The sequence below is a fragment of the Protopterus annectens genome, chromosome 6.part1, assembly GCF_019279795.1.
Source record: "Protopterus annectens isolate FY-2018-M chromosome 6.part1, PAN1.0, whole genome shotgun sequence".
Taxonomy (NCBI): Eukaryota; Metazoa; Chordata; order Ceratodontiformes; family Protopteridae; genus Protopterus; species Protopterus annectens.
This window is the reverse complement of record NC_056738.1, coordinates 404696495-404713413: the sequence shown is the minus strand read 5'-3', so window position 1 is coordinate 404713413 and position 16919 is coordinate 404696495. Positions and strand designations below refer to the sequence as shown.

At 38.4% G+C, this 16919-nt stretch overlaps 1 protein-coding gene across 2 annotated transcripts in view; it reads right to left on the bottom strand.

The window, feature by feature from the left end:
- Positions 1–16919, bottom strand: part of CFLAR (CASP8 and FADD like apoptosis regulator) — a 764637-nt gene that overhangs the window by 436166 nt on the left and 311552 nt on the right. For both annotated transcript variants that reach the window (XM_044075821.1, XM_044075822.1), the window contains one exon: positions 16343–16763. In XM_044075821.1, the coding sequence (XP_043931756.1) occupies positions 16343–16632 (290 nt within the window). In that variant the 5' untranslated portion in view covers positions 16633–16763. The remainder of the gene's footprint in view (positions 1–16342; positions 16764–16919) is intronic.

The window sequence follows — 16919 nt, the reverse complement described above, 5'->3', positions numbered from 1 at the left end:
AGCTGAAGAAATAGCAAACTGAAAATGTATGGTAGAAACACAAAGGCACAATAGGAGGAAAATAATCTTCTACAAAATTCAATAATAAGGGTATGTCATACCGGACTACAATAAAATCAGTTTTGAAGAAAATTTGACGCAGCAAAACATTGAAGAGGCTGTAATCATTACCATGATGTGAGCTTGTCCAGAAGTAACAGAGATCCTGAGAGACAGTCACAGCAGAAAGCACTATGGATAAGGGAGAGGAGACACAGTGTGTGAAAGTTTAACAAATTAAATAAAAATAAATTAATTAATAAACAGGTCAAAGTAGAAGTCAAAATACTGCATTTGACAGCTGGAATGAGATACACTGGCTCAGTGCTTAAGATCAATGCCTCCCAGCTCTAAGGATTAGTGTTCAGTCCTGACTTCCTGGTCACTGTCCATGTGCAGTGCATTATGTTTTCTTGTCTGTACGGGTTTTCCCTGTGGATTTCAATTTCGTCCCATCTCTCTAAAGAAATTTGACTGACTATTCTAAACAGTCTATACACACACACACACACATATATACATATATATATATATATATATATATATATACACATATATATATATATATATATATATACACACACACATATATATATATATATATATATATATATATATATATATATATATATATATATATATATCTGCCAGGCCTGCAGGAGCTGACTGAAGTACTTTACTGATAGGGTTTTACAGAGCTGGTAAGAAGAGTTACAGTGACATGATTTGACTCTCGTTAATGAGTCTATATTGTCCATTATTTTTTTTATTTTTTTATTTATTTTTTTTACAAGGAGTTATGAAGGATTAATTGCCATCTGTTTTTGAGGTTTGACTAATTACATCTGAACATTCTCGATGGCCACTTTCCAAGTCAAAATAAAACTTAACTCCTCAACTAACATGTACAAGCATACCTTACCTATGCTCACTGCATGCACTCTCCTTGCATATCTTACATCCTACCAAAGCTCTATCATTCCCGCATTCAACCACTACCACTGTACTACTACTCACACCACCCTCACTCAGCTCCCCTCCCACCAGCTCAAGAACCATCTTTATGCACCACCCACATATTCTACCAACTATATTACTCAAACATAAAGCATCCCTACAATTTAACATAGTAACCCTCCCACCATACCTATTACCCAAAGAGCACAATCATAAAGTTTCCCCTTATAAACAAACACATTCAAAAAACTGAGAAAACTAATAACCTCATGCATATCAAAACTAGCCCTAAGTGGAGATATCCACCCCAACCCTGGCCCTACCATCTCCAACCCCAATCCTCATAATCAGACTAGAAACCACAACTTCTCCCATATTACAGCCAATAGAAAGCCAAATGACTTCCTTCTATTAAGCCTAAATATTAGAAGTATATCCAACAAAGTCCATGAACTCCATGCCACCATAGACTTGTACTCCCCAGATATAGTCATCCTGATAGAAACCTGGCTAAAACCTCACATTACCAGTGAGCAAATACTCCCTACAGGTTATGGCATACTAAGAGTTGACCGGCTAAACAAGAAAGGAGGCGGTGTAGCTATAATATTTAAACAGCATCTAAACATGCAGATCTTAAAATCATCAGCTCCACAAATAGGCAATGAAGAAATAATAAATACCAACCTCAAAATAAACCAAAACAAAACCATCAACATAACTGGATGCTACTTCCCACCTGGCCAAAACATCCCTCCACTAGAAAACCTCCTCAGCTGGTCTACCCACCATCTCCCCCAAGAAACTATCATTTTAGGTGATTTCAATATTGACTGGCAATCCTGTTCCGGCAACCATCCAACCCATCATGTAAACCTTCTTGGCTTCACCCAACTAGTCCAGTCGCCAACCAGGATAAATAAAAACTCCAACAAGCACACTACCCTGGATTGGATACTAGTCAGTAAGAGCGCCCAGTCATATATAACAGGCTGCTTATCAGATAGCCTCAGTGATCACTCCCCAACATTCCTACTGAAAAAATACCTATACCAAGCTAAACCTGTTGTCTACCATCAGATACATAAAAAAAATAAACTTTAACCCACTCACATTCATCTCATCCCTCAAAGAATGTAACTGGCATCCTCTAAAGTACCTCAGTCTTGATGATGCAGTTGAATTTTTTAATACCACCTTCCTGAGCATCCTTAATTACCATGCCCCCATAAGACTTTCCAGAATCAAAGTACAACCCTCCCCATGGCTACAGAAAACCACTAAGTCAGAAATGAAAAACAGGGATAAAGCCTGGGAGCACTGGTGCAAAACCAAGACCCGCTCAACTAGACAGAAATTCCTAGAACTACACAACAGAGTCAAAAAGCTAATAAAACAGGACAAATTCCAATACTACCAGTCTGCCCTAGACGACTCCGAACACAGTCCCAAACAATTCTGGTCCTCCATAAACTCCATCCTCCACCCAGGTAAAGCCAGTACCCCTCCTTTTAACATCCCTCACTCCTCAGAAAATATTGCTACCTCATTCAACACACACTTCACACAAACCATACTATCACTAGCTAAACAACACAACCCCCCTCCCCTCCAACCCACACCTTCAACTACTAATCTCCCCAATCCTTCTCTTTTTCTCCTGTACCTACCTCCAACATAAAAAAACTCTTAACTAAACTTAAACCCAGCAAATTAGCAGCAGACAACCTCCCAAGTGAATACCTACAAATTGCAGCTGATGCTCTGGCCTACCCAGTATCCATCTTGATTAACCAATCTCTGTCAGAAAGTTAGTACCCACACTGTGGAAAGTATCACATATAATTCCCCTCCACAAAGGCGGACCCTCCACAGAACTAACCAATTAAAGCCCCATAGCTATTCTCTCTCCACTGTCCAAAATACTAGAGAGATGCATACAGTCTCAGGGCTCAGACTACCTCCTTACTAACAACCTCCTTTCCAATACTCAGCATGGTTTCCGACCAAACCATAGCACCACCACTGCCTTACTCTCCTTTACTAACACTATCCTTCAGCATAAAAACAATGGCTATCTCTCCTCTGCTAATTTCCTAGACCTATCTAAAGCATTTGACATGGTCCCACACAAACAACTTATCTCTGTCCTCAATAACCTATCCTTCTCGTAATCAGTCACCAACTGGTTTCAGAGTTACCTGTCTGACCGACAACAATCCATTGTATGGCAGAATGACACATCTCCCCAACTACCTGTCTCCATAGGGGTTCCCCAAGGATCCATCCTTGGACCCCTACTCTTCTCTGTTTTCACAAATAATCTAGCCTCTGCCACCATACATGGCACACTCATACAATACGCAGATAACTCGACCATCATCTGCTCAGCCCAGTCCCTACCCAAACTGCAAAAAGTCACACAGGAAGCCTTTTCCTCGGTTGAAACTTGGTTATCCAATGCCCAATTAATACTCAACCCAAACAAAACTAAACTACTCATCTTCCAACCCACCAAACATACTCAAAACAACTCTCACTTTAACATCACAGCAAAAGACAATACCACTATATACCCAACTGAACACACCAAACTGCTAGGAGTAGAAATAGACAATAAACTAAAATTTGACATTCACATATCCATGACCATAAAAAAAGTCCACAAAAAACTAGGAGCGTTATACAGAAATAAGCATCTTCTCACCAAAGCAGCAAAGATTTCAATAGCAAATTCCCACCTTATCTCCACCCTACTTTATGCCTCTCCAATATATACCAACCTAAGGCAATGCAATCTAAACAAGCTAGAGACCTGCTACAACAAAATTGCCAAATTCGCCACAGGGGCATCCTACCGTAGTCACCACTGTCTCTCACTTGCTGAACTGGGCTAGCTTGAACTCCCACACCTCCTTCAATGGCATCAACTCTCACTCGCCCACAAACTAGTAAACCATCCACTAAATGTCCCATCCCTCCAGAATCTACTCCAACCCTATCGCACCACCAGACCACTAAGATCCAGCAACAAAAATCACTTGCAGATCACTAAAGCCAATAACTCTGCTGGTGAAGCACTATTCTCTTGCACCATAGCCAAATTATGGAACTCCCTCCCACCCACAATTACCTCCGTACCATCATGCACCCACTTCAAAACTTTACTAAAAGCGCACCTAAAAACATGCTGGCTATGCCCTTACAACTCCCACTCTAATATCACCCACCCCATCCAACCACTACCTTTCTTTCCACTCCACTAACTACCTTGATTATAGCAAGCTCAGATGCTCATAAGCCTAGTACTTATACAGCAGGAACTTCTTATTTTAACATTTGTTAATGTCTGTTATGTACTTCACAGATAAAGATTCTAGTTGTCTACTGATATACTATGTTCTTCATTTGTAAATAGGTTGTAAGTAATTGCTATGTAAATTGTTAATCGCTATGTAATCCAATGTAACTACTGTCTGTTTATTTTAACTGTGGAGCTTTTCTCCCCGGGCCTCCGCTGAAAATGGACCTACATCCAGTCGGACACTCCCAGTCATCAAATATAAATAAATAAAAAAATAAATTAACAGGTAAAGCTGTACAAAAATGGAATCAATAATAGAAAAAAGAATGTGAATATTAAGCTCATTTCATATAATTTGATATTGACCATCTGCTTTTACATAACACACTCAATAGCTTACCTAATGGAATATATACACCTGACATGTAGCCTAGTTAACCTTTTTTTACCCCCCAGTGACTGAGGAATGAAATGGACAATGTAGTTTGCACAGATGCATTTACAAAAAACAGCAGCAAACCAGAAATCTTCAAACTGACTGAAACTTGATTACTAACAACATTAATATTTGCAAATTTTTTTTAATGAGGGTTGGGCTGCTTTGCTCCAAACAACTGCATATAGGAAAAAGAGATATCCCTCTTCACCCCCGACTTCAGCCTCAGTCAACCTACACAGGCCAACTATAACTTGAAACCATGCATCAGCTTTAGAAATTCCTTTTACGCACTACTGAATTTGGTCAGCTCAAAGTCATCATTTCTACCCAATTCAGTTTAATAAAGGTAAGTAGACAATAGCGGAACTAGCATTCTCTGTTGTTCATGTCAACATTGCATTACTATGTGAATCAAATACCACAATATGTCACATGCACGTATGTGGTGTGTAAGGAAGCATGACTGATTAATAGATATTAATCATATCTGCAATAAAAACAAGCTTACACTAACCATCATCTCAATCCTCTCCTACAGACCAATGCAGTTAGAGATGGCTCCTATTCTAAGGGGCAGAGCAGCTGTGCACTTACTCAAGCAGTTAATAAAGGGACTTCTCCTTAATGAGTCTACTGATGAAAACTTTCAAGATAGTTGCACATTGAGTGACAGCTTAATTTCAGCTCTCCCAGTGTGAAAAGAGAAACTCAGACGAGAGAGAGAGAGAGACAGTAGACTCAGATTTTTGGTAAATTTCAGTAACTGGCTCGTAAGTGCACTGCCTGGATGCAAGCAAAAAAAGAAATTCAGAGAACCTGAAAGAAAAACAAATTAGAAAAGGTTGAGGAAAAAAAACACAGACTGGGAAGAAATCTGCACCTGTTCAGAAAACGCAATGCAGGCTCCAGCTTTGCTCCAAGGCATGACTACCAATAACCTACAGGAAAAAAATAAGTCAAATATACTCCGAGCTGATTAAAATAAATGAAACACTGAAGGAGTATATCAACTCAAACAATGGAAAAATGGAAAAAGTTTTAAACAGATATTCAGATGAGGTGATAAAACTGCAAAAAATCAGAGGGTGAAATGAAGAAAAGGCTGGCTGAAAACGAGACTGCTCAAGAAGAGATGTTTCAAGAAATAATTACAGGACACAGCACACAGGGAAAACCTGAGACTTTCTGCTGTACCAGGAAAACTGGTAGGGAAAGACTGTACTAAGTTTTTGAAAGCACAAATAAGCAACTGGATTGGTATTCCACAGCAAGAGCTGTTAATTGAAAGGGCACACTGTATGTATACTCCAAACCTAGCCATAAGAAAGCAACCTAGAACTTTAACAGTAAAGATGAAATCCTACCAGCAGAAGGATTTGATTCTGACAAAACTGTCTGAAGGACAAAGTACTGAAGGTGGGAGAGAGTATTGTGTGGAAAATGACTACACCAGGCAGAAGAGGAGTAAATTTATTCTACTAATCAGTGACCGTCGAGAAACAGGCATGAGATTCAAGCTGCTGTACCCAACTATGTTCAGAATATTCTTTCCTAGAGGGACAAAATATTTTTTGATGCAAAGCATGCTAAGGAGAAATACAAAAGTTTGTCCAACAAAAAGTAAGCTACGAAACAGAAGCAGATTCTTCTTCTTGTTCTTATGATAATAAAGACCACAGAGAGACTGTACCAGTGAAACCGTTTCCAATGTTTCAACGGAAAATCCTTGAGAGACAGAAAAAACACAAGAGCTGACTAGAAGATTCTGGAGTATGCCAGAAATGAAGAACAGATTGGATTTGAGAGATTGAGACCAACAGGAATAAAACTAGCAACTCGGAAACTGACACATAAATGTGGGATTACAAAACATTGATTATATTTGTGAAACATCACAGAACAAGAAAACCTGGAAATATTGGACTTTTTGACTTTGTTAAACTTGTAGGAGACTATACTTCATGCCACTAATGTTTGGAAGAACATTTAGGAGGAAGGAAGATGAAGGAAAGAGTTAACTGTAAGTAAAACAAAACTTTGTTCTTAAACAGTAGTATTTTTATAATGTATGATATAATCTGTATATTATAAAGTACAGATTTCTCAGTTATTTTTTAGTGTAATGGAGATACTGAAGTAAAAAAGTGTCCCTGTTTTTTTTCTTCTTTCCTTCTCCTTGTTCAGTTTTAAGAACTGTAGGCACTGCAACATAAAAAAAAAGAAAAGTCCAGTCAAAACAATATGATACAAGAAAAAAATGATGTGCTTTTTCTCACTCTTGCATAGGGGAAGGATTGGATTAAGGCCACTGGCTTGATCTAGTAACAAGATTTAAGAGAAGCAAATAAATAACGGTGAATATAATAAAACCCAACCACTGGGGGATGCACAAGCCAGTGTATTTCTTTGTGCCCGTCCCATGTCCGGATAAATGAGAAGGGTTACATCAGCAAGGGCATCTGGTGTAACACTTTTGCCAGATCAAAAAAGCAGCAGAACGGTGTCAATAAAGGCAGTCTTCCTAAACAGTGGTGTCAACCAATAAATCCAAGTCCCAATTCCAAAAGTATTGGATAACCTTTTATTAGTATAAAAACAACAAGATTTAGCGCTTTCGTCTCCGCACCGGAGACCTCTTCAGAATCCATTAATGAATGCTTCCAACCCTACAGTTATATGGAAGCCCATTAAAACCAATTACACAATAAAACAATTAATTCAACAATCAGTTCAAAATCTTGATCTAGTAGGCTGGCCTTGTAAAGTACAAGTTTGTGAAGTAACCAAATGTACACATCCCCAGAAAAACTCCTTTGAAGATGTAATAAATAAAAATCTTAAAAATACAATAAATAGAATTAATAATGCATGTGTAAAAATAAATAAATACTGTATAGTATGTATATTTTTGAATAAATTATTTAAAAGTGTCTATATTCTAAAATCTTTGCACAATAAAAATATTCAAAAACAATAAAACCAATGTATTCTATCTGGTTAAAATAAAATGATTATATGATATAATATATACAAGAGATTTCATACAAAATATCAGCATATTTTAATAGATTCCTGGGATTTTTTGAAAAAAATCAGGGATGATCCATACGATGACAGAATAATATTCATCACTATTGATGTTAAGGATTTATCTTCTGTCATTCCTCACTCGATAGGCATGGATTGGTTTGAAAAAATGTTGATAGAGATGAAATTACTGAAACCAGTAGAGAATATGGAACTACTGTTAAAGAATAACTATATATTTTTTCAAGGAGACTATTATCACCAAAAAGAGGGAGTTGCAATGAGGGCAGCATGTGCCCCCATATATGCAAACATCATCATGCTATATTGGGAAAAGCATTATATATTTGAATCAGATTTTTCTAGATTTATCAAGAGTTGTTATCGTTTTCTGGACGATATATTTATATTATGGAAGGGTCCAGAGTTATTTATTGATACATTTTTGGAATACATTAATAATAGCACCACCTTTCTTTGTTTTACACATGAAATAAATGTACACGGAATTCATTACTTAGACGTAAAATTACAAAAGGACTGTGTAACAAAAAGATACAAATCTACTATTTACAGAAAAGAACACTACTCCAAATTCATATTTACACTTTGATAGTGACCATCCAATCCAGTTGAAAAAGAACGTGGTAAAGGGGCAGATGATCCGAGTCGCTAGGATGACATCAGATAAGGAAGATTTTATTAGAGAAATAGACATTGTACAAAATATGTTTCATCAGAGAGGGTATCCAAATGAATTAACACAGACTATAAAAGAACTGGTAATTGAGAGATGGGGTACTATGTATATACCTTTACTAAATCAACAGTACAATACACAAGTGATTCAGACTAACACGACAAATATAGAGAATAACAAAGACAAGATAGGAACATCACTATATCTGACTCTAACATATTACAAGGGCATGGAATGGCTTAAAAGATGTATAAATGAAACATGGGAAATGTTTAAATCCTTGCCCACTAGAGTCACGGTTTTTCAGAATGTACTGACTTACAGTTACAGGAGAAATGAAAATTTGAAAAATATTCTAGAAAAGAATTATGATGAAGAAAATGGAAAAGCAGTTTACAACAACAACAGTAATAACAACATCAGTAAAAGAGGTGCCTTTAGGTGTGGTAGGTGCCCAAAATGCCCATTTATTGCAGGAGAAAAGGAATTAAAAGTCCCCAGTTTGAGGACAACATTAAGACCAAGAAAATACAGTAGTTGTTATACAAAAGGAGTTGTATACTTAGCATATTGTAAATCTTGTTGGGGTTACTATGTAGGCAAAACGGAAAGACATTTAAGGAGGAGAATTTACGAACATGTTAGGGACATTAATCGTAAAAATGTAAATAATGCCATTAACAGACACTCACTTATATGTCAAGATGCCAATTTTAAATTTTGGGTTCTGGAGGAGGTGGAAAGTGCTGAGAGAGGGGGAGACTGGGAGACAAAATTAGAATACAGAGAAATGATTTGGCAGTTAAAATTGGATGCTTGCAGTGGTAAGGGCTTAAATAATAATATTTCAATTACACCAGACCTTAAAATATTATCTCAAGACCCCAAAAGAAACAAAACATAGCTTGATTCCTTTTCTTATACATTTATGTATTTTGTATTTATTTATTCATCTATTTACTGATTGATTGATATACATGTATCATTTCTCATTGTTCTTACAATATTGGTAACTACAAGGTGTTATATGTATATTATATGTATATACATATGTAATTATCATACATTCCATATACAAGGGTGTCCCATCACTGCCTATCATATAATCAATTTATATTAACCAGATAGAATACATTGGTTTTATTGTTTTTAAGTATTTTTATTGTGCAAAGATTTTAGAATATATACACTTTTAAATAATTTATCCAAAAATATACATACTATACAGTATTTATTTATTTTTACACCTGTATTATTAATTCTATTTATTGTATTTTTAAGATTTTTATTTATTACATCTTCAAAGGAGTTTTTCTGGAGATGTGTACATTTGGTTACTTCACAAACTTGTACTTTACAAGGCCAACATACTAGATCAAGATTTTGAACTGATTGTTGAATTAATTGTTTTATTGTTTTATTGTGTAATTGGTTTTAATGGGCTTCCATATAAATGTAGGGTTGGAAGCATGCATGAATGGATTCTGAAGAGGTCTCCGGTGCGGAGAAGAAAGCACTAAATCTTCTTGTTTTTATACTAATAAAAGGTTATCCAATACTTTTGGAATTGGGACTTGGATTTATTGGTTGACACCACTGTTTAGGAAGACTGCTTTTATTGACACTTTTGCCAGATCAAATATGCAGACAATACAGATTTCCATATCGGATCGATCAAGGCCAGGGTCAACAACGACCGCCTCCAGTACTGTTAGCCAACAGGGTGTAGGTGAAAAATGGGCTACTGTTGGACAAAGGAGAAGAGGAGGAGGAAGGCATGCCTGCAGGCAGGAGGAGAGGAGAAATGTCAGGAGTGTGGAAGTGAGGGTAGGAATTTTGAATGTTGGCAGTATGACTGGTAAAGGGAGAGAGAGAGTTGATATGATGGAGAGAAGGAAGGTTGAGACATTGTGCGTGCAAGAGACCAGATGGAAGGGGAGTAAGGCCAGGATGGGAGAAGAAATGGGATAGGGGTTATCCTGAAGGAACAGTATGTCAAGGGTGTTGGAGGTGAAAAGAGTGTCAGATAGTGATATTTATGAAGCTGGAAACTGATGGTGTGATAATGAATGTTGTTAATGTATATGCTCCGCAAGTTGGGTGTGCAATGGATAAGAAAGAACATTTGTTAAGTAAGTTGGATGAAGTGGTGGAGTGTGTACTCAAGGGTGAGAGAGTGGTGATTGGAGCAGATTTCAATGGACATGTTGGTGAAGGGAACAGAGGGGGTGATGAGTAGGTATGGTGTTAAGGAGAGGAATGCAGAAAGTCAGATAGTAGTGGATTTTGCAAAAAGGATAGACATGTCTGTGGTGAATACGTATTTTAAGACGAGGGAGGAGCATAGGGTGATGTATAAAAGTGGAGGATGATGCACACAGGTGGAACAAGAGGGCCAGTCTGAAGGAGATTGGAAACTACAAAGTGGTGACAGGGGAAAGCATAGTTAGGCAGCATAGGGAGGTGGTCTGTAGGATGACTATGGCAATCAAGAAGAAGAGGAGGAGAGTGAAGGCAGTGCCAAGGATCAAATGGTGGATATTGAAAAAGGATAACTCTAAGGTGGAGTTCAGGGAAGAGTTAAGGCAGGCACTGGGTGGCAATGAAGAGTTACCAGACAGCTGGGCAGCCACAGCAATGGTGGTAAGGAAGACAGCTAGAAAGGTGCTTGGTGTGACATCTGGACAGAGGAAGGAGGACAAGAAGATCTGGTGGTGGAATGAGGAAGTACAGGAGAGTATACAGAGGAAGAGGTTGGCAAAGAAGATGTGGGATTGTCAGAGAGGTTTAGAAAGTAGACATTAGGACAAGGAGATGAGAGCTATGGTAAAGAGAGGTGTCAAAGGCTAAGGATAAGGCATATGGTGAGTTGTATGAAAGGTTTGACACAAAGGAGGGAGAAAAGGACCTGTACCGTTTGGCTAGACAGAGGGACCAAGTTGGGTAAGATGTACAGCAGGTTAGGGTGATAAAGGATAACAAGGGAAACATACTCACAAGTGAGGAGAGTGTGTTGAGCAGATGGAAAGAGTACTTTGAGGGGCTGATGAATGAAGAGAATGAAAGCGAGAGAAGGTTGGATGTTGTGGGTATAATGAATCAGGAAGTGCAATGGATTAGCAAGGAGGAAGTAATGACAACTATGAGGAGGATGAAGAATGGAAAGACTGTTGGTCCAGATGACATACCTGTGGAAGCATGGAGGTGTTTAGAAGAGATGCCAGTGGGGTTTTTAACCAGATTGTTTAATGGAATCTTGGAAAGTGAGAGTATGTCTGAGGACTGGAGACATCTACTGGTACTGATTTTTAAGAATAAAGGTGATGTGCAGAGCTGCAGTAGCTACAGAGGGATAAAACTGATCAGCCACAGCAGGACGTTATGGGAAAGAGTACTGGAAGCTAGGTTAAGAAAGGGAGGTGATGATTAGTGAGCATCAGTACAGTTTCATGCCAGGAAAGAGCACTTCAGATGCAATGTTTGCTCTAAGGGTGTTGATGGAAAATGTAGAGAAGGTCAAAAGGAAATGCAGTGTGTCTTTTTGGACTTAGAGAAGACATATGACAGGAGACTAGAGAGGAGTTGTGGTATTGTATGAGGACGTCTGGAGTGGCAGAGAAGCATGTAAGAGTGGTGCAGGATATGTACGAGGGCAGTGTGACAGTGGTGAGGTCTGAGGTAGGAGTGACGGCTGTGTTCAAGGTGGAGGTGTGATTACATCAATGATCAGCTCTGACCTCTTTCTTATTTGCAGTGGTGATGAACAGGTTGACAGAGAGAGACTCTGTGGACTATGATGTTTGTTGATGACTTTGAGAGAGTAGAGAACAGGTTGAGGAAACCCTGGAGAGGTGCAGAAATGCTCAAGAGAGGAGAGGAATGAAGGTCAGCAAGACTAAGACAGAATGTGTGTGTGTGAATGAGAGGGGTGACAGAGGAATGAGGAGGATGCAGGGAGTAGAGTTTGCAAATGTGGATGAGTTTAAATACTTGGGATCAACAGTTCAGAGTAATGGTGAGTGTGCAAGAGAGGTGAAGATGAGAGTGCAGGCAGGGTAGTTATGAGTGGAGAAGAGTGTCAGTAGTGATTTGTGACTGATGGGTAACTGTAAGAGTGAAAGGGAGGGTCTACAAATTGGTAGTGAGACCAGCTATGTTATATGGGTTTGAGACAGTGTACTGACGAAAAGGCAAGAGTCAGAGCTGGAGGTGGCAGAGTTAAAGATGTTAAGATTTGTACTGGATGTGTAGAGGATGGACAGGACTAGAAATAAGTATATTAGAGGTCAAGCTGGACGGTTTGGAGATAATGCCAGAGAGGCAAGAATGCATTGATTTGGACATGTGCTGTAGAAGGATGCAGGGTATATTAGGAGAAGGATGCTAAGGATGCAGCTGCCAGATAACAGGAAAAGAAGAAGGCCTAAGATAAGTTTTACAGATGTGGTGAGAGAGGACATGCAGGGATGGTGTGACACAGCAAGATGCAGAGGGCAGAAAAAAATGGAACAGATGATCCACTGTGGTGACCCCTAACAGGAGCAGTCGAAAGAAAAAGAACAGTGACTATAATAAAAAAAAGTTTTCATCTAGCAAATAAATGAGTGTTTGTAGAAGCAACTCAGTATCTGGTTCTCATGTCTCCAGGGAGACAATCTGAAGAGCAATAAAAGCAAAATACTTTTTCTTTCAATGGCTAGGAGATTATGTTTTCTGAAAGCATTCAGTGTTTTCCCAGTGTGGGACAGTAATAAAGATCAGACAAAACCATCCAGCACTTGGCAGAAGCACAGGCTATGCCATGCGTCTTAGCATGCATAACCTTCCTTTTAAGTTAATCCAAGTCCGTGTGTGGATGTGTGGCTGTCTGTCTGGGACAACTGTTCCTATTACGTGGGTAAAATTGTGTATGTTAGTATTAAGTTAATAGGTTTTAGGGGTGTATTGGGGTGTTTTTTTTTTTTTTTTTGAGAGCTTTCAATAAAACAAACAGTTTTGGAAGATGTGACATTGGCAAAAGTTTTGTTTAACAGTATTTTAAGAGGAGGTGAAGTACCAACCTCCTTGAAGGAAGCGATAGCAGCTGTAACACCTAAAAAGGGTAAAGATCCATCACATCCAGCTTCATACAGGCCCATTTCAATACTAAATCATGATTATAAAATGTTTATGTCCACAATGGCTGAAAGAATGGCAAAGGTGATGCCAAAACTGATAGACATAGAGCAATACAGTTTGTGGAGGAGAGGCAAACATTTGACAACATTAACAGAGCAGTGATGATCCACAGGAAAGCAAAATGTAAGAAAATACCATTGTTGCTGGTGGGTCTCTATGCAGAGACAGCATTTGACAGAGTAAGCTGGGACTTTATGAGCAGAGCAATGGAAGCAGTTGCATTCCCTAATATAATTATAAGGTTGATTAGGAAGATATATGAGGAATCGATGGCAAAAATTAAAGTGGGTGGGTTCATCTCTGATAATCTCTGCTTGTGCAGAAGAACTAGGCAGGGGTGTCTTCTCTCCCCATTGTTATTTGCATTATTATTTAGAAACATTGGCAAAGAAAACAAGGGACTCAGAAATTTGAGGAAGTAACTGGTACGGTAGTCAAGAAAAGCTGGCTCTATTTGCAGAGGACACTATTTTATACCTGACAAAACCAGAAAGGCACATTAGTTTGCTGTGGAACATATTGAGATAGTTTCAAACCTTTTTGGGATACAAAATAAACAAAGCTAAAACAAAAGCAATTGCAGTAAATTATCTACCCACATACGAATTGGTTCAGCAATATCCATACTTATGGGCATATGATAAAATGAAGTATTAGGAGTATGGATTAAAAATTATATCAGTGTGGCAGCTAAGGATATGTCAGAAGAGACTAAACAAAAAATAATACAAAAACTGAGAAATTGGAAGCTTTGTTTTATGGATATGGACAGCAAGATACAAGCAGTTAAATTAAAGGGACTAAAACATTTTTATACACAGGTCAGGCATATTTTTATCAAGTACAGGAGACATTGTGGATAGCAATTAATAAAGAACTAAAGGATTTCATCTGAGAGGGAAAGATGGCAAGAGTCAAGTGCGATAAGCTTATTCTTCCAATAGAACAGGCTGGCTTAGGATTACCTAAATTGAACGGGTATTTCAGAGCAACATAGTTAAGGCTCCTACTCATAGCACAAGCAGAAAACTATAATTCAAAGAGGAAAGAGGATTATGAAATGGGGGAAGAACAAAAAACAAGGAGAAAATGGGATTTTGGATGCAGACCTTTAAGGAAAACAATAATCATTCAGAATATTATACTCATAAAGTAGCAGAAAGTATTCTAAGAACTAAGCCAACATGGGAATGGAAAAAGGAGATTTTGTAGATAGGGAAAACTACAATTAAGGATATAGAAAATAGGCAAGAGGGGGATGGATAGAATCACGGGGATCTACAAGCACATTTAAGTCATAATAACTTGAGACCATTATTGGCTACATGGTCACACACAGCAAGTAAGAAAAGAACTCTTACCCGCAACAGCTCCCACCACCAGTCGAGTCCCTCATAACACTATCCTGGGGCTACTTTTTGCTATTTTTTTCTCTCAGATGTCGAAACTGATTCTACTGTCTGGCCCTCTAAACACAAAACGACTAAAAACTTGGTAGTATCTTTCTTAACCACCTGACATCAACTCTCTTCAAACAGCACTTAGCATTGTAAATAAATGGCACGGTAGAAATGGCTTTGCCATCAGTACAGCACCATGGCATTTGGCAACCCCTTTCCACTTCACCCCTCCAATTTCATATTCTATTGATGGGAGAACAACTAAAAGTTGACAGCCAATGTCTTTGGAACCTTGGAGTCCTTGTAGATGGTGAACCTTCCTTTGATGCCAATATACGTCTCACTGTCCACAAAGCATAGAGTTCCCACTCAATCGTCCATGTGGTCAAGACTCATTCTAGGGAAGTAACTGTATACAGCTCTTACCAGACCAGTTATAAAATACTGAAACTATTCTACAACCTACTCGCATACCACATGGTGCAACTAGGGAAGATATAAAGATTACAAAAAGGACTAAAAGACTTCAAGACTTGGCTTACAGTCAAAGACTATAGCAAATGTCTTTCTTCTCTGTGTTTTAACATCTTCTTAGTCGATACTTATGCCTGACCTACACAGCATTAAAGGAAACAATATTTTGCTCTTGGTCCTGGTAACATGAACAAAAGAAGATACTCAGCCCTGATAAAAATATTGGGCACACCACAACAGCTTCATATCTCAAACACATTCACACTTATTGAATAAACTCGTCATGGTGCTGCAGTAGCATTGTCGCCTCATAGCAAGACGTTGTCCCGTTCGATTCTCAGCTAGAGCGTCTTCTGTGTGGAGGCATACGTGAATGGGGTGTGCCTTCGTTGGAGGTTGTGCGTCAGGGCTGGTAACCCGGTACGTAAAAATACACTACCAATCATTAGCGGACCGGAGTTCCGCTGTGGTGACCCCTAACCAGGAAAAGCCGAAAGACACAAACAAACAAACAAATCACAATAAAACTCAGCCCTTTAATCTCTACCTTCATGAAGGAATTGGACAACTACATTGGCACCCATAAGTTCCAACATGGGATCTGGGGCTCAAGATTCATGATGGCCAACAGGCCTTGAATTTGTTCAGCAAACCTATGAACGTACAGAAAGCAAACAGTCTATATATAACATGATAAACACACAGCACATTCTCAGAGTTGCTGACAACTCCATAAATACACACTGCAATAACCCAGTAATTTCAAATATTTTACAAAACAATGAAAACACTTAAAACAATTAAAATACGAATAAAATGTTTACCTGTAATCAGACACTAATCCATTATTTCGCTGCTGCCAAGTCTCCACAAACTGCTTATCAGATTTAAGTACCCTTCGTAACAAGTCAAATCGTTGTAACCTAAACATCAGCTCGTGCAGCCAATAGCACCACTGCTGTTTTCGGTTTATTGAGAAAAGCAGTTCCTTCACACTCTGAAAAGGTGCATTTGGAAACTCATCAATACACATAAAGACAATCATTTCTTTTTCTTCTTCAGAGAGCTCTTCAACTATCTGGTGGATTGTAGCAGCTGGAATTAACCCTGTCATAGCTAACTTCTACAGCAACAGCAGCTTTTCAGAAAAGCTCATTACTTCAGAATTAGGTACTGTACAACTGTCCCGAATTCAAATTTTATCATTTCTTTTTGCGTTCTTCAATGTGACCAGGTTACTTCACTCTGGAAAAAAAAGTAGATCCTGGCTTAATTTTTTTATATGGTCAATGGGCTATTTACACAATATAAACTGAGTATTTCACCCAAACTACGAAGTACAGTTAGTAAAAGAAAATGCAAGCAAGCAAATAATTCAACCAGTTATTTTAAATAAACATC